This window comes from Nicotiana attenuata, chromosome 5 (genome assembly GCF_001879085.1).
Source record: "Nicotiana attenuata strain UT chromosome 5, NIATTr2, whole genome shotgun sequence".
NCBI lineage: Eukaryota > Viridiplantae > Streptophyta > Magnoliopsida > Solanales > Solanaceae > Nicotiana > Nicotiana attenuata.
Window position 1 is genome coordinate 4,842,687 of NC_031993.1, and position 21,862 is coordinate 4,864,548.

Here is a 21,862-nt window from a genome sequence, read left to right on the forward strand (position 1 = left end):
ACACACACACACACACACACACACACATATATATATATATATATATATATATATATATATATATATATATTAAAAATTGAATCCAAACATTAAAAAAAGAATATAGTACCAGACACTATGAGGCGTCTTGTCGAAATAGGCGAATTCCATATGTTTTAGATATTAGTTATAGAAATAGTCGAATTCCATATGTTTCTCAAGTTTTAATGTTAATGAAGTACGATTTTTCTTTCATTTTATTCTAACTGGCTTCAAGGACATTCAGTAATTTCAAGTTCGTATATATGTATAAACTTTGAAATTTTTATCATTTATTAGTTTTTAACTTTTTTTAATTAAATTGGATCGGCCCATTAGGCTCCGGATTAAGGGTTACGGGTCCGGATCGCGTCAACATGTTTTGATTAATGGGTCAAATCCGGGCCGGGCCCTATAAGAAAGTGAACCGGACCGATTAAGGATCCATAGGCCAAGAGTCAAAGGGTTCGGGTCGACCCATTTAACAGGTCTAGTTTTCTATGATCATGTTTCAAACCATACACGCATCTAACTCATCCATCAAGGGCGGGGATAGAAGTCTAGTTACCGAATCAGTAGTTTTTACTTAAATAGTATAACGTGATCATATATGTATTATCTATTACAACAAATAATATAAAAGGAGGTTTTCAATGAGAGATCTAAAAACTTTTTTTGTTGTGGCACCGGTACAATACGTTATGGTTCGGGGCTTTAGCAGGTCTATTAGAAGTGAAGGGAGAGCCCTAATTGGTGGAAAAAAATCCACAATCCCTTGGGATTACCTTGCATTTGGAAGAAGAAGTAGAAAAAGGAATAAATATACTGTAGTGATAATTTGATTCTTCGTCGCCGTAGTAAATATGAGAGAAAGCAATCAAGCTCCCTTCTGCCTTTGCACTCGAGGGCCAATCTCCGTCCGGAAGAAACCTTTGCACGCCTCTATTACATTTTGGGAGGCCTAAGCCCCAGAGAAACTGTCTACCTGAGATCATCCCTTGGCCCGTAGTTCCTGACACAAGGTTAGAATATTAAAATTTTATTAAATATATATAAATATTAAATTTAAAACTTAATCATTAGCACTTAAAGTCATCGTTCTATAATTCAATGCGTATAAAACTAAAATTCTGGTTCCATTTTTGTCCAAAACCTGGCATCACCTCAATGGTGAAACGTCAGAAGACCTTTCATCTTACAATCAAATTGAAGAGTCAATTCTTCAAAATCACACAATCAAAAGTAGTGAAAAGGGGATAAGGTACACTGTTCAATTATCAGGCCATAGCCTACAAAAAAGAAATCAGTTGATATTTTATTAAAATAGCTTTTTTTTTTTCTTTTTTTTCTTTTGGGTGTGTGGTTTTTACAAAAGGAAGATATGCCCTCAATTCTCAAAGAAGGCCAATCCTCTTTTTGCAAGCTGCAAAAATATTTACAACCTTGACTAAAAAGTCAGTTCGATCTAAAGGTGTTAATCGGACCGGGCTGACCCGCTAACAACCCGGTTCAACCCGAGTCAGCCCGGTCCAGTCCGTTACTGTAGCAAAAAAAGCGGGTTGGGACGGGTTGGGCGGGGGGCGGGCTACAAACGTTAATTTTTTTTTAAACGGGTGACCGAACCCGCTGCAACCCGTTAAGCCCTTAACGGGTTCTTAACGGGTTACAGCCCGGTTCAGCCCGTTAACCCGTAATATAATTTTTTTTTAATTAAAATCTGACCATTGCCAACGGTCAAATACCAAAAGAGACCATTGGCCAACGGGTTTTTCTGCTCCAACAGCCACTTTTTTTCTTCTTTATTTATATTTTAGCCTCCCACCCCTTATAATTTGTAAATTGCAATTGTAGCCTTTTAAAAACTATAAATACCCCCCTTTCTTCTTCATTATTCCTCACAATTCAATTCATTTTCTCTCTAATTCTCTCTCAATTCTCTCTTGGTAATATTCCCAATTACTCATTATTTCAAGCTTTCAACTTTCAAGTTTCATCAAATATTTAGTTTTGTCATTACAAAATTATTATTATCATAAATTTCTAATTCAATTATTCAAGTGAAGTGTGGCATCAATTATCAAGTATCAAGTTATCAATTGAAGTTTGAGTTTCTACTTTCTATATCAAATTTAGTGCGGCATTCGGAATCCCCGTATACTCGTTCCATCACTTTCTCTTTATTATTTAGAATTATTATTTGAATTTTTTATTTTAAATTACATAATGGATTTACTTAGAGCGGCCAAAAAAGCTTGCACTACTAGTAGAGGTGGTAGTAAGAAAAATTCCAAAAGAATAAGAGGTGGTTCTTCTTCTAGTAGTTTTACACATGTTTCTGAAAGTTCACCCGAAAATGTAAATGTAGATTATGAGCTACTTCAAGAAAATTATGGTATTGATGATGATTTAGATGATATTTTAAATGATATTCCATCACCCGATAATCTTGAAACACCACCACCTACACCCGGTAATGCTAGTCAAACACAAAATATTAGGGGTGGAAGTGCAAGTAAACCTCCTTTGCCTATTAAAAAGAATCGAAGATTAAGAAGTAAGTGTTGGAATTTTTTTGATAGACTAGAAAATGAGAAAAATTATGTAAAATGTAAAATATGTAAGGAAGTTTATAAACATGAGCCTGGTAAGAATGGAGGAACGGGTCAACTTCGTAGGCACATGGAAGAAATTCACCCTATTGACTGGGGAGTAGGCGATGAAGGTGGGCAACAAAAACTTAACCCGACCACTGGGGGGTTATTGGGTAAATACGATATTAAAAAAGACCGAGAAGAATTAGCTAAAATGATTGTTTTAGGTTGTTTACCTTTTAATTTTGCTTCTTCACCATATCTTGTTACTTATATTCAAAGAATTTATAACCCTATGTTTAAAGGTATTCCTAGAAGTACTTGTAGATCTGATATCTTTAGGCTTTATGGACAATATCAGACATATATACGTTATTTGTTCGCAAGTCTTCCTTGTAAAGTTTCTCTTACTTCTGATATTGGTCGTGCTGTAAATGAAAATGATTATTTAACTGTTACATGCCATTGGATAGATGATAATTTTTGTATGCAAAAACGTATTATTGCTTTTAAATATGATGAAGATCAAAGTCATACCGGTGCATTTATAAGTAATACTATCCATGAAGTTGCTTTATTTTATAATTTTTCTGAAAAAGTTTTGTGTATGTCATTTGATAATGCTTCTAACAACAATTCTGCTATTACATTACTAAAATTGCATCTACACCCACCACTTCCTGAAATATTTCATATTAGATGTGCATGTCATATTTATAACTTAATTGTGAAGAGTGGCCTTGACTTATTTCACAATGAAATCTTTTTAGTTAGGAGAGCTGTTGGTGTAATGCAAGGAAATAATAGAAGTGCTAGATTAAATGCATTTAAGGAAAAATGTGTACACTATGGACTAAAACCAAGACTCATGCCTGAAGAAATAGTTACTAGGTGGAATTATACTTATTTATTCCTAAGATGTTGTTATAAATATAGAATGCCTATAACTGAAGTTGCTAATTCTCATTGTACCGATCCTAACCGTTTGTTAACATCTAAAACTTGGGATGTCATTGAAGATGTTGTAAAGTTTTTACAAAAATTTTATGTGGCTACACTTGAGTTTTCCGGAGCTTATTATCCTAATATTGTAAATGGTTTAGTTCATATTGCTGAAATTTCTCTTTTACTACATAAGTTGAAGACGAAAGACGGATATACTGCTGTTGTTGCACAAATGCTAGATAAGTTTAAAAAATATTTCTTCCCAATTCCCCCTATTTTTCTAATTGGTGCTATTTTAAACCCTACTATCAAAATGATAAAGTGTCGCCAATTAATCAGTGCTTTATATACTTATATGGACATTGGAGCAACTGAAACTCCTGATAGTGAGACTTGTATTTCTGATCTGCACAAACATTTACAAATTTTGTATAATTATTACGCTAACATTGTTGATGCTTCTTCGGTTGTAGATGCAAATATTCCTTCAACTAATACTTCAACATCTGGAACAAATTTGGAAGATGATGATAATGTTCAAGATTATTTGATTTGGTCTACACTAGGAGAGCATCAACAAACCAGTAGCCGGAATATTGATGAACTCCAATTCTACTTGCAAAAGTCACCGGAGCCCCTCACAAAGGATTTTCTACCTCTGAGTTGGTGGAGGAGCAACTCAAATCAGTTTCCTGTTCTTTCGGCCATGGCTTGAGACGTTCTAAATGTGCCTATTTTGAACAGTCGCATCAGAGAGCGCATTTAGCCAAGCAAGACAGCAGCTAGGAGATACCCGTCATTCATTGGGCAGCAACGCTTTGGAAGTTCTAGTGTGCTTCAGAGATTGGATTAGATCAGAACGGCGAAATCAAGGGCGTGACGAGGTAGATGAAGAGGAAGACCAAGAAATTGGAGATATAATGGTTTATGGTACCGATTATAAAACCGGAAACCAAGAACCTCACATTGACATGGAAGAGCTTTCAAAGATGATGCAAAACATATGATTTACTATTTCTTCTTTTTTTTAAACTTTTAATTTGCAAGTTCAAAAATTTTAAAAATCAAAAAAGAACTTGCAAATTAATTTGAAGTATTATATTATTCAATAAAAATATCAAAGTTACTTAAATATTGTGATTTTTTTATATTGCATATTAGTCTTATTCAATATTTTTTATATAGACACTTACTTTCTATTTTCAAATTTAGAATTTTTTAGTTTGTTCTTTTAATTCTAACCCTTAAAAGTTCAATTCTACTCTTTAATTTTAACCCTTAAAAGTTTCAATAACATTGAAAAAGAAAAATATAACTTAATTTAAAAAAAAAAATTATATATAGCCCGACCCGTCCGAGCCCGTTAAACCCGCACCCGTACGGGCCTTATAGAACCCGAAAAATCCCAGCCCGCCGCCAACCCGTTAACCCCAGCCCGATAACAACCCGCCCCGAACCCGTACGGGCTCACGTTTTTTTTTTTGTCCAGCCCGTCCCAGCCCGCCCGATTAACACCTTTGGTTCGGTCCACAAAGTATCCTGTATTTTGATAAAGAACAGAAACCTAAGGGTGTCATGTCGGCAGTTTACTCGAACAAAGGCGTCAATGGCAGATTCAACAGTCGAACCCTTGACTAAGCAATGAAATTCTAACTAAGGAATCACTCAACAGCAAACACAAAAACAAACATTTTCAAGAAACCACAATTGGATTAAAGGAACTATCAAAGGATGCAACAACAGAAGCCTAGTTTCATTTCAAGAGACCAACTTCAAATTCAGTCTCAATATCAATAAACACATCTAAAAACAAGAAGAACAAGAACAAAACTAAACAAATTCAATCTAACACATGAATCTATAGGTACTAGTAACTCAAGCAAGAGTTGAATTCTCAGGTGCTGATGTCCATAGAATATCCTTAAGAGCTGGCCTAAGCTCTTTGCTGCAAAACTGGTTGTACTCTAATGTATCACCACTTGCTTTCTTCACTTCCACAACCAAAAATGAAGGTGTCACAGCAAATATATCAGCAGCAATTCCTAATTTCCCTTTTCTCCCACTCTCTTGCCCTTGCAATCTAACACTAGAATCACTCCTCTTTAAACTGAATTTCGTCGTCTTCGCCACTTCTTCTAGCTTTGATATCACACTACTAGCTGGCTTTGTTGTTGCAAACCTCAATTGTTCCTTCTCCATCTTCTTCTTTTCCTCAAACAAAGGTGATAAATCAAACCCCTCCGATAAAGATATGATATGAAAAGCATTTAAAGACTCAATCGTTTTCGCCTTTCCTACGCCAAATTCTTCTTCCTCCTTGGTCTTCAATGTATTTGGCACAGATTTCTTAAACCAAGAGGAATCCATAATCTTTGAAGCAGTGATTCGAGTACACGGATTCGGATCCAACATTCTTGTTATCAACTTTCTTGCATCTGATGAAAACCAAGGTGGACACTTAAAATCACCCCTATGAATTTTCTTATACATAGCCATAATATTCTCATCTTGAAATGGTAAAAAACCAGCTATAAGCACATAAAGAATTACACCACATGACCAAATATCAGCTGTTGCACCATTATAGCCATTATTACCAATAACTTCAGGTGCAACATAAGCAGGGGTACCACAAGTTGTATGTAACAAACCATCTTGCCTTAAATGATCCGAAAACGCGCTAAGCCCAAAATCTGTTACCTTAAGATTACCTTCTTCATCTAACAACAAATTCTCAGGCTTTAAATCCCTATGATAAACTCCGCGGCTATGACAAAAATCAATAGCTGAAATCAATTGCTGAAAATAGCCACGTGCTATATCTTCTCTTAACCTTCCTTTGGCAACCTTCGCGAACAATTCACCACCTTTAACAAATTCCATGGCGAAGTAAATCTTTGATTTACTCGCCATAACCTCGTGAAGCTCAACTATATTTGGGTGTTTCACCATTTTCATAACGGAGATTTCTCGTTTGATTTGCTCCATCATTCCTACTTTTATCACCTTCTCTTTCCCTACTACTTTCATGGCTATATTTTCCCCTGTAACCACGTTACGAGAATGGTACACTTTTGCAAAAGTACCTTGGCCTAAAATTCGTCCCAGCTCATATTTTCCGTACAAAACTCCATTCTTTTCTTCTGGCCCCATTAGAAAAGACTGAAAAGGGTGTTTGTTTTTGGCAAAAAAGATGGCTTTTTTGAAGCAAATATTGAAAAGGGTGTTTGTTTTTTGCAAAAATGACCTGTTTTTTTAACAGAAGGTTGAAAAGGGTGTTAGTTTTGCAGAAAGATTGTGTTTTGAGCAACTTTTCTGAAGCAAGACTGAAAAGGGTGTTTGTTTTGTGCGAACAAGATTGCTTTTTTGAAGCAAATATTGAAAAGGGTGTTTGTTTTTTTTGCAAAAATGACCTGTTTTTTGAACACAAGGTTGAAAAGGGTGTTAGTTTTGCAAAAAAGATTGTTTTTTTGAGCAACTTTTCTGAAGCAAGATTGAAAAGGGTGTTTGTTTTTTCAAAGAAAAGATTGATGGGTCTATATGGGAGGTGAAAATGGGGAGTGGGTGGGTGGGTTCAAGAACCTTCAGAAAAAAGATTGACGTGTTTCCGGTGGCAATTCCGGCCGCCGGCGAGGGAGATTTGGGGCTTACAGCCTCCTAAAAGGGTATTAGAAAATGGGGATTCTCTTACCATCTCTCTGCATTCCCTAAATAGGATTTCACTCTCCACAAACTGGAAAGAAATTGGGATTTTTTTAGGGTTTGCAGAATATCAAAGATTCAGTGTATTTGGTTTCTGTAATATCTCTGGAATTGAGGAGATGGACATGGATTTATAGCTGGTTTAAGGGTAATACTGTCTTTTTGGCAGCCAGCATGAGGTGTTTGTTGATTTTACACGTGGCGTGCTTTCATGGGTGCATACAAATCTGCTTGATCTAACTGGCAATAAGAATCTGACACGTGTATTGAGCACCTTGTAATCAGTTGGTTTGGTTTTATCATTGAAGTGAACGAGTTTGTATTTATGTAACCGACTCTTTGGAATGAAAGACCATTTCGTCCCTGTAATATTTAATTACTTTTTTCATGGTTGAATTAAGATTTAACTCTAGTACAGTAGCTTGCAAACCACGAAGATAAATTGCATGCAAGCCCCGTGTGACGAGCTTGATCGAAAAAGCATGTAAGAAATTTCGAATCTTCGACCTCCCGTTCGTGGGATCTCCTGCTCAACCAACTCGATCACCCATACGAATTTATGGGGTATAGTTATGTAGTAAATAAATAAGCATTGTCACATATCAGAAATGGAGTGAGTGTTATATGACGAATAATAATAAATTGCCTACTATATAAGAATATTTTTATCTTTATATAACTATAATTAAGTAAGTATTGTTATATGTATTCTTATATTTACGTAAAATTAATACATATTCCTAAATAGGTTGATTGCACTATTAGACTTAGTAACAAAGCTTTCATATTTTTTTGTTTTTTTTTAACAATTTTTTTTTTATCTTTTCAAAGAGGTCGTAATAGCTCGCCAAGTTGATTTAGTGAACGTGAGATATGTATTATCTAAGAGGAGCAATAACAACCTTTGGTAAATCATAGGCGACAAGTTTTTCTAAAACTTAATACTATTATTGTTGGCTCAATAATTGTCTTAATCATCATTAATAGAAAGAAAATCTGAATTAATCATATCTTCCATGTGGTATATATAAGATAGTGCTTAGAAAGAGGGTGAGTTATGGGTGCACGAACATTTGAAATTTATGCGTTCTGAATTGTCATTGAATCCATATCTCATCTTTGTTAATGAATTTACAACTAAATATTTATACATATTTTGAATTTCCTTATAATACAAATATATTATCTAACAACTTGTTTAGATGATTGTTACCTGTTATATTATTTCACATTGTTACTTTAAATACGATGTTTCTTTTAATTGTTACTTAAATTTTAATGTATCGTATCATTAAATCTGTTATTACGTAATAATGAAAGGTGCCACTTTATGGAACGATCAATTTGGTGTGGTCGTGTCGTTACCTTATTTTTTTCTCTCATCTTGCTCTTTCTTATTATTGAATAATTATATTTTTATATCTTTTACCCTACCTTTTTATACAATAATTTTACCTCGTACCTTATTCTTCCTTTGTAATATTGCACGTTTATTCTTCATATTGTTGGCATATGACATCATGAAACGACGACAAACAATATAATTTATCCAAACATTGTATACATCAAAAGGATACGGTACAATACAATAGAATACAATATAATATGATACAAAACAGTCATCCAAACAAGCTGTAAGCAAAAGTGATTGGGTTCGATCAAACTCGCATCTAATAATTCGCTCCGCCATTGGTTCGGTCGAATCCGTAACCATCAGCTCTTGTCTTGAAAGCTTTCAAACCTAATTTTTCGTGGCACAACCTCCACACAAGCACCGTCCGACGAAGAGAGGACGAGGAATTTAGAGTATGTTTGGAAAGCCACCCTGTAATTGGAATTGGTGTAATTACTAGGGTAGTAATTACACGCTCTAGTAATTACACAGTTGTGTAATTACGACGACACGTTTGTTTGTCATAGTGTAATTATAAGTTTACTGTTTGGTTGCACAAGTGTAATTACACAGTTAGATTAAATTTCAAATTATATCAAAACTTAAAAGTTAATATAAAAAATATATGCCTATAAATTTTTATAAGTATAAATGATATTATATTTTGTATTTAAGATGTATATTTTTTCGTGAATATACATTAATTTAGTAATCATATATTTATAACTAATATTGTAAAAATAATTTATATATATTTTTTAAATTAATAATATTTAAATTAGATACTTACTAAAATAAAAGATATAAGTTTTGTAAGAACATCATGGAATTCATGTTTGATAAAATAAATTAATATTTACAAATATAATGTCATAATATTATTCAAATGTTTGACAAAACTAATCTATCAATTCTAACTAAAAAATGAACAACATGCAATGTGAGCCAATACTACTAAAATAAGTAAATTGAAACCATGAATATAACACAATTTAAAAATTCAAAAATAAAATAAAATAGTTTAACATATGTCAAATTCCACATAATAATAGTAAGTTCCAGTGCAACTTAATAATTAGGAAACATGATAAGTTTATAACCACATTCAACAACGAAATTCCACTTTAATTGCATCACTCATTATATGCCAAGTTTGTTAATGACTCATTATTTCTAATATTATGAGGTGTAGTTTAAAAATATAGAATAATAAAATAAATAAAAAATAAAAAATAAGCAATTACATGGAATCACAAGAAGTAAATATAGAGAAATAAAAGATAAATAATGTACAAAGAAAAATATATTTTAAAATTTCAAAAGAATTAAAATTAAGAAATTAAAATAATAGAAATAAAAAGTTATAAAAAAATAAATTAAAATAAACACAAAAAAGAAAGAAACTAATAAGCAACCTTGCAATTACACAGTGTAATTACCACCAATTTTCACCTCCCCCTTGAGAATTGGAGAGTATAATTATACCCCTCCAATTACACCCAATTCCATGCTGACCAAGTAATTACTTGGCCAAACAAACATGCCAAACTGTGTAATTACACTCAATTATGCCCAAATCCATTTCCAAGGTGGCTTTCCAAACAAGCTCTAAATGGTTTAAATAATTGGATATGACAAGGAGAACGACGCTTTCCCTTATAAAAAAATAAAAAAGAAGAAAAATTAAAAAAAAGAAAGCTTTTCCCTTTAAAAATTTATGTATTATATATCCAGTGGATTAATCAAGATGATTATGTAAAAAAAAGTATGTTACAATTTGTCTTGTCCATATGTTTATCTCGTGCCAACTAAACTGGGAACTAAAAGCTACGGGCGCTATCTGTTGTTATAGTTGAACGTTTGATTGCAAAAGCATTTAACAAATTTTGAAGAAATAAGAAGCCAAGATGGTGTGATCTTTACAAAGTGTATCATGAGCACATACATCAACTCTTTCAAGAATCTAGCTAACTATACGCAAGTCGATTCTTTATTCTCTTTCCTTTAATGGTTTTAGTATGGTTAGTGCAGGTTATCCAGTATGCACTACTCTTGGATATTCATCAGGCACATCCTTTGAACTCAGTGGTAAGAATTCTTCTATTATTTAGTAGATTAAAGGGAAAGAAGTTATTATCAATTACCTCAGAAGAACAACTTCTTGTTCTTCTTGTTGTTGGGTACACAATCAATACTTATTATGAATTTGTAGCATCTTTTCATGCAGATGTAGTCTGCAATTACTTTCGGAGTCAACTTTACTAGATTAAATTTGGAAATGTTTATTCTTTTTCTTACGTTTATTAATATGGCAGATAAAAAGGATCCACTCAAAGGCATCAAGGCTAAAATGTCTTACAGAGGGTCGAAGCTCAACTGTTCACTTGCTGTTTCTATCGTATGTGATACAAATGGAGTTCAAGTAAGGGGTTGTTTCCTTTGAGTATGGGCTCTACTTTTCTCCAGTGACATTCCATTGGAATTCAGCCATTGATTTTCCTTTCCATTACTTTGCCAGGGTCCTCGGACACTTGAATTAGTTGGGACTTGTGATTATGTAAGTACTCTGAATGTCCATTTTCAATCTCATTATGGAGTACTTTGTGTCACTAATAGGAGTACTTAATGTCATTATACTATGAGAGGATCTTGGTTGATGAAATACATAAATTATGCTTTTTTAATCAGCTGGCAATAAGGTAAAAGGACCTGGTATGGATTGCCACATTATGATAATTTCTTCTACTCTAGCATGGTATAAAATGAAGCTGCAAATCAGAATTGCTGATGTGAATGAGGATGCAAGTAGTCTTGGAGGCGGGAGGCACCTAGATGGGAACCATGAAATGACATTGAGTTTCTGTGGGGAGAATAGTTTCATAATAACATGCTAGATAAAAAGAAAGAACCCCTCGGCAAGGCATTGATCATAGAAGCATATTCTATGGGAGCACTTGTCTTTAGGATTAGTTACTAGTCCTAGGCCCTAGTTAGTTGTTGCTTGTTTGGTCTTAACTGCCGTCTTGGGGCATGCTGCTGCTCTAGGCTTGGTGTTAGGCTCGTGTGCAAGGTTAGTTTGGAGGACTAGAGCTCCGCAGTCCCTGTTGAGTGCATTGCATGCTCAGATTTCTTGCCAAGTTTGCATACATATGAGAATCAAACAATTTGGTGCATTCTTCAATCGCCTCGTCATTTTTCATCTATTAACTTTCTCAAGAACTTTGGTCTTATAGATAATTTCAACTAGGAGTTCATGCTGTATTTTCTGCTGACAGGCTACACAAATGCATCACCCCTCCGGCTGCGCGGTGATTATATCCTCTCACGGGCAAGGAATGGGCTGGTTCGGTACCATGATGGTCATGTAAGATTAATTATTAAAAGCATAGACTAGATAATAGAGTTGCCTACTCACTGATGAACTGATTAATACACACTGCACAGAATCCTATGCCTCTTCGGAGTTTACTTGCTGGGTGGTGCAGCCTATCGGTACTTCTCTTTGGGCATTCGTGGGATAGACGTATGTTGCTTCTCTTTCTCTCTTCTGTCTTCATTCAGTTTATCAGAATAGGTGCATGAAAGTTCCTATCCAGACTACTTGGCGATGATGTCTTTATTTGACTGTTGGTGGCCTCTTTGCTGTCCTATCCTCCTCCTTTTTCCAAACTATAATTCTACTCTCTTTTGTAAGTGATTGGCTCAAGTAACCAAGTTGGAACAAGATAAATACACAAATGTGATATGCAAAGTAGGCAGCTAAAACAAGTAGTGGAGTCAGATCTTATTACTTAAAATATCAGATATGACAAAATAAAAGGATCACAATCTAATAACAAGTTGTTTATGTGGAGGGGAAACGAGTTTGGGTAATAGGGGACAGAAGTCAAATTCTGACTGAAAACATCACCATTAGTCTTAAAGAAATGTTCCCGTTTCTTTGGAAAATAAGTAGTAGTCCTTGGACAGGATGTTATCCGTACTAGTTTTCTAGAGTCAGCTATAGGTCTTTAGGCTGCATCGCTCACCTTTTTCCTTCCCTTTTTATACTGAGAGCTGGTCATGTTGTTAAATGATTCTTTCTCTTGATGATTGTGGGACATTTCACAATTAGTTGCTACTTTTCAAGATGACTTTGTGCTCGGATGGAGAACTGAGTGTAAGTTCAGTGGCGAGACTCTAGGAGGGGAAGGGGAGGTGAGACTGGACTCGCAGGTCATCCCTAGGAGAGGGAGTTTTAAGTACCTCGGGTCTATTATTCAGGGGATGGGGAGATTGATGAAGATGTCGCACATTGTATTGGGGCGGGATGGATGAAATAGAGACTCGCTTCCGGTATTTTGTGTGACAAGAAGGTGCCACCGAAACTTAAGGGTAAGTTCTACAGAGTGGTGGTCAGACCAACGATATTGTATGGGGCTGAGTGTTAGCCGGTCAAGATTGCTTATGTCCAGAAGATGAAGGTAGCAGAGATGAGGATGTTGAGATGGATGTGCGAGCACACCAGGTTAGATAGGATCAGAAATTAGGTTATTCGCGATAAGGTGGGTGTGGCCTCTATTGAGGACAAGATGCGGGAAGCGCGGCTTAGGTGGTTTGGTCATGTGAGGAGTAGGAGCACAGACGCCCCGGTGAGGAGGTGTGAGAGGTTGACATTGGAGGGCCTACGGAGAGGTAGAGGTTGGCCAAAGAAGAGGTGGGGAGAGGTGATTAGGCAAGACATGGTGCAACTTAAGCTGATCGAGGACATGACCCTTGATAGGAAGGTATGGAGGTCGAGAATTAGGGTAGTAGATTAGGTAGTGTAGAGTGTTCATAACATTAGTATTGGCACGCAGTCTCGTTTTCTGTTGGTAGTAGGTTTTTATGACTAACCGTTGTTTTCTTTCATTGTTGATCACTTTACTGTCTTGTTGTTTTATTCTGCTTTTATATGGCTTTTTGATACTGTCCCTTCTTGCCTATATTTTCATTAATGTGGTACTTATACTATCCTGAGCCGAGGGTTTATTGGAAACAGCCTCTCTATCCTCACAAGGTAGGGGTAAGGTCTGCGTACACACTACCCTCCCCAGACCCCACGGTGTGGGATAATACTGGGTGTGTTGTTGTTGTAGTTATATTTCAGTGGTATGCATATTTGAGAGGGTCTTCGAGCCATTTTTCTATTATTTTGAATTGGTTCTCTTGTTGAGCATATTCCGGCACAAGTACATCAGGATAATTGCTGATATGTTCATTTCTACTTTGTTACCTTGTTTTGGTACATTAGATTAGGATATGGTTTTGGTGATCCCTCCTCTCCTTCTTTTGCTATGATCAGTTTTTGACAGTTGCAATTCCAGACCATCCCTAAGCTCCAATATCCTCAAATTCTACTGTATGTACTCCATTGGTTTATTTCAACTCCTTTGGAAACTACAATTTGGGGTCTTCCAGTTTTGAAATCATTAGATTCTCATATTCATGATTGAATCATAAAGATCTAATGATCAAAACTACAAAGACAGCAAGACCTGGCTTTGATGATTTATGTTGAGCCTTTTGGTGGACTATATCTGACAAACCATGGTGCCCGCCCTGGAGGAGGTGGTGGTGGTTTTGGGGGTGGGGGTGGGAGGGGGGGACTGCCCATGTATAAAACTCAACAAACCTGTTGAGCAACAAAGCTAAAGGATGAGAATAGTGAGTTCCATTGATTTTACCGCTAACAGTCTTTTACGAATAATATATCTTTTTAAGCAAGACACGACTTCTTAGTATAGCTACAGATTTGGTCCTCGGGGAGTGCAGATATTGATGTGTTGTGGTTGTAGATGGGGATGCAAATGGTGGTGGTTGACAGTGAATAACGTTGATGCGAAGGAGGATAATTGTGAACTTTGAGATGAAAACATATTGCAGAGGAACGATAACACTTCTTTGATTGAATAGTGAGAAAAATATTTTGACCTTAAGTTTGTAATGAACGGAAAATAATCAAATTGGGATGAGTATGATTTGGGTTTGTTGCTTCTGAATTAACCAGTTGGACTTTCCAAATTTTATTATTGTCTTTGCCATTTAGGCATTTACCATGGAAGTGAATGTGATTACGAACTATAATAAGTGGATGTCGAGACTTGACACTATAATAACCCCGATGAATGCATTCAAGATTCCACTCTATATCTGCATATAGAAAGTTCACCACACTACGGTATCATAAAATGACTCATTTCTAGAAAAGTGAGGTGTAGTTTGTTGTCAGTTCTCTGTGTGTTAGCTTGCAGTTTTGTTTGAATTGTAGTTTGCTGCACCAGAGTGCATGTCATTGGTGAAAGTTACAAATATTGCAAGATTGTTGAAGTGTCTTTTCCTATCTTTCTCTTGTCTCTCTCCAAATTATTCAGGAATTGAGAAGGAATCTTTTAAATTGATAGCATCACATCTAAAAGATTCCTCGGTTCAGGCCATAGTACCTTCTACTTCTAATAGGCTGTGAACTTGATCTTAATGAGTCTCAACCAGGTTATAAGCTGAGCCCAACTTAATGAACTTCAGTCAAAGTGGAAAAAAATAAAAAGGGCAACCCGGTGCACAAAGCATCCCGCATTCACGCAGGGTCCGGGGAAGGGCCGCACCCCTTGGTGTGATGCAGACAGCCTACCCTAATACAAGCATTAGTGGCTGCTTCCACGGCTCGAACCCGTGACCTATACATCACATGGAGACAACTTTACCGTTGCTCCAACAGGTTTAATGTAAACTGGTAACCATTTTACTCAGAAACTAGAAGAGGTTTGTTTGGAAAATTTAGCTACCTCAGGTGTCACTGAAGTAACCATAGTCTAAGTCTAATCCAGTGTTTGAAGATGCTTTGTTGGCTTAAAAATTATTCCTGAAAACTATCACTTTTTTCCACTGAGTGTAGCACGGTTATTTAGAACTCGTGCTGGCTTTGCTTGTGTTCGACATTGAATTTGTGCAGTGCTGTAATCTGACATCTTCCTTCTCCTAAACTTATGCAGATAATTCCAAACTTGGAGTTCTGGGCGAGCCTGCCACATACGTTACAGGTATTGAATAATGCTTGTGTCTTATATTAAAGCGAGGTAGTTTGATCTGGTTAAAATTCCTTATTGGCTAGGATTAAGGGTGGAACGTTTTACAGAATTTATTTTGCTTGTCCAAACGTCTCTACTGACGAATTTCTTTCCAGGAGAGGTTGGGGATAGGCTAGGAGCAACCACAGTCGTGGTTCTTTAATAAGAGAAAAAGGATGCTGTGGAAGCTTTGGTTTTAATTATTTATAGCACCTAGGCGTGTCCCCACAAATATGGTATCGTGAAAGAACATCCGACATGGGTGTGTGAGCCGTGAATTCAATTATAGCACCTAGCAAAGTACGAGTTCTATCGACCATAGTTGCATTAGTTTGGTGGTTGTCGACTCTAGCTGCGAGTTCTCTACCTCGTGGATGGACAACTCTGCTGGATTTATGTGTCGTATTCTAAACTCTTTCTTCCTTGGTGCTAATTTCCATACAAGCTGAAGTTTATGGCTAAAGTGATTTCACAAAGAGTGTTAGTTGAATTGTGGATCCATGGACCTGCTGAAACACTATACCATTGTCTTCCGCTTTACCACAATAACTAAAAAAAGAAAAAGATAAGATTGAGAATAGTCTTCTTTTAATGGCGTGCACATAAATTTTTTAATCGGAGGATGTGTTTGTTTGCTGATTGAACGTTGGGGCGTATTATCATATTTATGTTCTCTTTTTGCAGAGTATGTTTTTATCATTGGTGCGGAGATTTAGAGGACCTTCTCATGGTCACAGGAGTTCGTATTCTCCTGTCAATTTTTGAGCAATTACATGTTAACTACTCAAATGATCAGACAAATCAATATTTGACATGGAACGACAATTGATTCTTTCAAGTTGTTGCTTCAAAAAAAATCAGATCCTCGCGATCCTCTCCAGTAAGACTAAAATTGGACATCTTACAACTTGGCATTTTCTCATGGATGTCACTTCAATTGCTTGTAATTTCTTTGACTAGGCTGTCATTTTTGTGCTAGTGTCTTTTTTCTTCTTTTTCCTTTTCCAGTGTCATTTTGTTCTAGTTAACAGCATTCTTTGTAGGCTGTTGGTGCTTCTATCATAAACAGGATTTGGATCTGAACTTCATTGTGCCCATTAGTTTCTTAGACAGAAGGGATTTCACCAATTTGTCGCAATTCCATCGTGTTACTGTGGTGCTAATACAATTAAAAAAGGCAGCCCGGTGCACTAAGCTCTCGTTATGTGCGGGGTCCGTGGAAGGGCCGGACCACAAGGGTCTATTGTACGCAGCTTTACCCCGCATTTCGGCAAGGGGCTGTTTCCACGGCTTAAACCCGTGACCTCCTGATCTCATGGCAATTACTTTACAGGTTACGCCAAGGCTTTCCTTCGGTGCTAATACAATAGTACTTTTTAATTATATGTGGCTGTTATATTATTAGAGAAAACTTTTGTGGAACAGCCATAACATTTTTTGCGAAAAAGCAGGCGGGACAGACAGATTATGATGGAAAAAGCTCTTTAAAAAAATCTTTTTAGCCGTTATTCGGTGTATGTGCTAGTGGGAGGTATCAGGTACCTGCAGAATTAGATGTACGTGCAAGTTGGCTCGGACGCCACGGATACGAAAAAGAGGAATCTATTAGCCAACCATTAGGATAAATAATATTTGTGTAAGTGAAAAAATCATGAATTTTTTTCTTATTAATATATTTTAAAAAAGCTCCTAAATCTTGGTATGTCACCTGCTCCATGAGAGATTGGCTTAGGTGGGGGTGGGTATAAAAAAAATGTCAACTAAAATGAAGTTGAAATGTTACCTAAATCTCAAATCACTCTCCAACTTCACCCTTTAAACAAGTAATGGTTGGTACTGACTTTACCTAATTTCTTGAACACTCCATGCTCCAACGAATAATGAGTTTAATTTCTATATACTGATGATGATTTAGAAGACAATTCAAGTAACTATTGATATGTAATAAGTGGAACTAGTCATTTCCAGAACATAAATAGACGATATGCTATTACAGATTAAATTATACTGATAGTGTGAACCACGAAAAATATACAAAAAGTGGAAAAATTATATCCAATCATTCACAACTAGCCTTAACTTAGAATCCAAGTGAAACATTACTTCACCACAAATATTGAGCTGTAAATTAAATAAAACTTGCTAGACTTTTGACCATCATTTTAAGTTAATCAAATCAGGAAAGCTATTGCCATTAGTTTATTTCAAAGAAACATACATAATTAGACTGTTAAATTCCACTTATCAATTTGACCCCAACCACTAGTTTTCTTGCATACAAGAAATATGACCAAAATAACTATTTTAGGAAAATGACAAGCCTAATTTAATAAAAATAATCTCGTTAGTGATTAGTAACCTTTCTATTATCAGTTATTTCCTTCAAATCTAATGTAACAATAATAGTAAGAATTTAATAACGAGAATAGCAACTAATAATCCAAATTATCGCCAAGAGTTGTGTGGGATGAATAGAATTACCCATCTTTTGAGTTCGAGTTTGAAAAAGTTTCTAGTATAGAGTGCTTCTCTTTTTAATAGGCATTACGCGATGTGAATCCAGTGTCGGGGCCCCAATCTTGGGTACCGACATTAAGTGGAAAACAAAACAAAAAAAAAATCCTAATTAATTAATTATTCAAAAAAAAGGACAGCCCGATACAAAAAGCATCCGGTATTCACGCATGGTCCGGGGAAAGGCCGCACCCCAAGGGTTAATAATGTAGACAACCTACCTTAATGTAAGGATTAATAACTACTTCCACGGCTCGAAACCATGACCAATATGTCACATAAAGACAAATTTAAGGCTCCTCTTCAAATTAATTAATTAATTATTCAATTAGCTGAAAATAAAAATAATTTCCTTCAACTCTGTTTACACTTAACCTATAGTTTTTCTGTATTTATTCTACCCCATTGAACACTGAGTAGATGACTTTCACTACCTAACAAAAAACAATAACAAAACAGAAAAATATGAAGCCACCTCCATCTTCTTCTCCATTTTCCTCTTCTTTTCTGAGAAAAAATCGTTTTTCTCCTTTTTTTTTAATATTACTACCCTTCATTGTTCTTATTATTATTCTGTACAGTGAAGAATTCAACTGCATTTTTAGCCAGCTTGACCCCAGAGTTTCAAGCCAACAACACAATTCTATCTCAAGAAATATTAGTGAGTAATACTAATGAATTTGCACCTTTTTCTTTCTGTTTTATTTATTTATTTTTGGGAAGAATTATCATGCATGTGTTTGTCCAAGAGAAAAGAACATGTTTGTTTTCTTGCTGTCTTTTTTTGGTTGCTTCAAACATGAAAATAAAACAAACCAATCAAAACATAAAATAAAGTCTCTCACAATAAATTTCAAAATTAATGTTCTTTCGAGGCAGAGTCGAGTCCAGGATCTAGAGTCAAGGAGTTCATTAATAAGCATGATCATATTATATATCTATCCAAAGTCCGAGTTGAAAGCACATGGTTCAATTGAACCCAATGCGCGAATATCATCCTATAACAAAAATTACTTCCAATTACGCTTGTGTTAGGGTAGGCTGCCTGCATCATATCCCTTTAGGATGCGGGCCTTCCCTAGATCCTACGTGAACGCGGGATGCTTCGTGCACCGAACTGCCTTTTTTTAATTATCATAAAACTACATTCGAAAACTGTCCAAACTTTTTTTTTTTGCATGAATGAAGTAGGAGTGAAATTGACGGTATCTTTTGAATTGTGCTCGTAGAGAAGAACAAACAAAAGTTACCATTTGCTATAGGAGCAGAGGAAGGCTGTGATGTGTTCAGTGGGAAATGGGTTTGGGACGAGAATCGGCCTTTGTACGAAGAATCAGAGTGTCCGTACATACAACCACAGTTGACTTGCCAAGAACATGGCCGGCCAGATAAAAACTATCAACATTGGAGATGGCAACCTCACGATTGCTCACTTCCGAGGTACCATTCTTTTACACTGTCAGTATATAGAAGTTAAACTTTTATGTACGACTGATTATATTATGAGTCTATTTAGTCTGCATTCTAGAGCTTTTCTAACATTATGAGTCTATTTACTGATCATTAGTCGACATATCATTTGATGTTAGTTATGTACAAGTGAAAAAAGGGCTACTTGTCAAAAAGAAATTATGGCAATAAGTAGAGGCGAATATTTAGGATTTCTAGAATATGAGTGCACCTCTTAAAAGGTAAGAAAATAGAAGTACTAAGTGGGTTATCGATCCATTTTTCTTTTGGAAAAATAACTCAGCATTCAACCAAGTGTACCAAGTGTACCGTTCAACCTTTTTGAAGCATGGGAGCCAACAGATAATATTAGATCAATTTTACGAAATATTTACATAAAATACCTAGTTTGGCAGAAAGACCATGGATTCACGTGTACCGTAAAAACGGCCTAAATCCGCCCCTGGGAATAAGATGTCAACTTCAATAACAAATACAAACTCACACCATCCTTTCCAAACAGCATTTGTTCCATAAACACATGACTCATGACACCTTTTGCTAATGTAAAATGGCAGTTTCAATGCGACGTTAATGCTAGAAACTCTTCGGGGGAAGAAGATGTTGTTCGTGGGCGATTCCTTGAACAGAGGACAGTTTGTTTCCATGGTTTGTCTTGTCCATAGACTCATTCCCGACGATGCTAAATCCATGAAAACTGTTGGTAATTTCGACATTTTCACCATTAAGGTGATCATTTTCTCTAGCAATTTTGAGCTTATACATTACAATTCTGTTAATTTGTACATTAATTTAATACACAAATATAAGTTGGTTTGTATTTTAATATCCAGGGTTATAATGCAACTATAGAGTTCTACTGGGCACCATTTCTACTGGAATCAAATTCTGATGATGCAGTCAAACATAGAATCGAGCAAAGAGTTGTTCGAAAAGGATCAATAAATGCACATGGAAAATATTGGAAAGGGGCTGATATAATTGTGTTCAATACTTATCTTTGGTGGATGAGGGGCCTTCATTTTAATATTTTGTAATTTCCTTTGCTCTTTCTTGTTTTTCATTTATAAGTTTTAACTTTTATATACTAACAATGCGTAAGAATTTTTACACTGTGATCAGGTCACCTAAAAGATAACTTCAAGTTACTGTCAATGACATACTACGTACTAACAAATATGAAATGAAAATTGATACAGGCAAGGGTCATTCGACGATGAAGTGAAAGATATAGTGGAAGTTTCCACAGAGGAGGCATATCGAATGGCAATGAAGAGTATGTTAAAATGGATTAAAAAGAATATGGATCCAACGAAAACCAGAATCTTTTTCACTAGCATGTCACCTTCTCATGAAAAGTGAGTAAACAATTAACCTTTCCAAATTCTATATTTTTTAATGTGTTTAATCAACATTTGATAATTTAGGTTTCTGTTCTTTGTTTGGCAGGAGCATAGAATGGGGAGGAGAACAAAATAAGAACTGTTACAACGAGACTAAAATGATAGAAGATCCAAACTACTGGGGTACAGATAGTAGAAAAAGCATAATGCAAGTGATTGGAAAAGAATTTAGTAAATCAAAAGTGCCCATCTCATTTCTCAACATTACACAACTCTCAAGTTATAGAAAAGACGCGCACACAACAATTTACAAGAAGCAATGGAGTCCATTAACACCAGAACAACTAGCAAATCCGTTTAGCTACGCTGATTGTGTTCATTGGTGCTTGCCTGGACTTCAAGATACTTGGAACGAACTTTTATTTGCGAAGCTTTTCTATCCTTGAGATTGATTTTATTGAAAATTGAAGGACGTCGTATTATATAATGTTCTCAAGATGGATTTGTGGGGTATTAGGATAGAAATTGTTAGTTTAGTATACACCACTTATACACTGGAACTTGGACAAGAAACTGTACACAATTTATTTTTCTCTTTATCTAATTGATGTTTTTTTCCAGGGAGATGTAGAATTCAACATGTATGGTAAATCCCAGGCTTTAAGATATAAAAAATGCTACAGACGGCATGTCACATGGGTTCCTACAAAAATAATTGTACCAAAAATTTGAAGCATAACATGTTCTATTCATATTTTTAGGTTTCAAGCTTCTATAATTGGAGCAAAATTAAGGTGAAAA

General features: G+C 35.6%; 3 protein-coding genes across 3 annotated transcripts; 2 read left to right on the top strand and 1 right to left on the bottom strand.

Moving 5' to 3' along the window:
- On the bottom strand, positions 5,245–7,367 carry LOC109225201 (CBL-interacting serine/threonine-protein kinase 6-like). Its single transcript, XM_019389791.1, has one exon. The coding sequence runs from the start codon at positions 6,705–6,707 to the stop codon at positions 5,430–5,432; it is 1,278 nt and encodes a 425-aa protein (XP_019245336.1). The 5' UTR covers positions 6,708–7,367; the 3' UTR covers positions 5,245–5,429.
- LOC109225202 lies at positions 10,177–16,862 on the top strand. The gene is made up of 7 exons (XM_019389793.1): positions 10,177–10,737; positions 10,965–11,071; positions 11,168–11,206; positions 11,925–12,013; positions 12,094–12,172; positions 15,660–15,707; positions 16,419–16,862. The coding sequence occupies exons 1-7, from the start codon at positions 10,668–10,670 to the stop codon at positions 16,497–16,499; spliced, it is 513 nt and encodes a 170-aa protein (XP_019245338.1). The 5' UTR covers positions 10,177–10,667; the 3' UTR covers positions 16,500–16,862.
- LOC109225203 (protein trichome birefringence-like 33) lies at positions 18,651–21,813 on the top strand. Its single transcript, XM_019389794.1, has 6 exons — positions 18,651–18,909; positions 19,478–19,688; positions 20,276–20,447; positions 20,552–20,751; positions 20,918–21,076; positions 21,168–21,813. The coding sequence occupies exons 1-6, from the start codon at positions 18,714–18,716 to the stop codon at positions 21,505–21,507; spliced, it is 1,278 nt and encodes a 425-aa protein (XP_019245339.1). The 5' UTR covers positions 18,651–18,713; the 3' UTR covers positions 21,508–21,813.

What these genes read in the sequence shown, in the direction of transcription:
- LOC109225201 (XM_019389791.1), bottom strand. Translation starts at nt 6,707, where the DNA reads ATGGGGCCAGAAGAAAAGAATGGAGTTTTGTACGGAAAATATGAGCTG.
- LOC109225202 (XM_019389793.1), top strand. Translation starts at nt 10,668, where the DNA reads ATGGTTAGTGCAGGTTATCCAGTATGCACTACTCTTGGATATTCATCA. An exon ending in CACATCCTTTGAACTCAGTG is followed by an intron (nt 10,738 to 10,964) that starts GTAAGAATTCTT and finishes TTAATATGGCAG; the next exon opens with ATAAAAAGGATCCACTCAAA. An exon ending in TGGGCATTCGTGGGATAGAC is followed by an intron (nt 12,173 to 15,659) that starts GTATGTTGCTTC and finishes AAACTTATGCAG; the next exon opens with ATAATTCCAAACTTGGAGTT.
- LOC109225203 (XM_019389794.1), top strand. Translation starts at nt 18,714, where the DNA reads ATGAAGCCACCTCCATCTTCTTCTCCATTTTCCTCTTCTTTTCTGAGA. An exon ending in CACGATTGCTCACTTCCGAG is followed by an intron (nt 19,689 to 20,275) that starts GTACCATTCTTT and finishes GTAAAATGGCAG; the next exon opens with TTTCAATGCGACGTTAATGC. An exon ending in TCGACATTTTCACCATTAAG is followed by an intron (nt 20,448 to 20,551) that starts GTGATCATTTTC and finishes TTTAATATCCAG; the next exon opens with GGTTATAATGCAACTATAGA.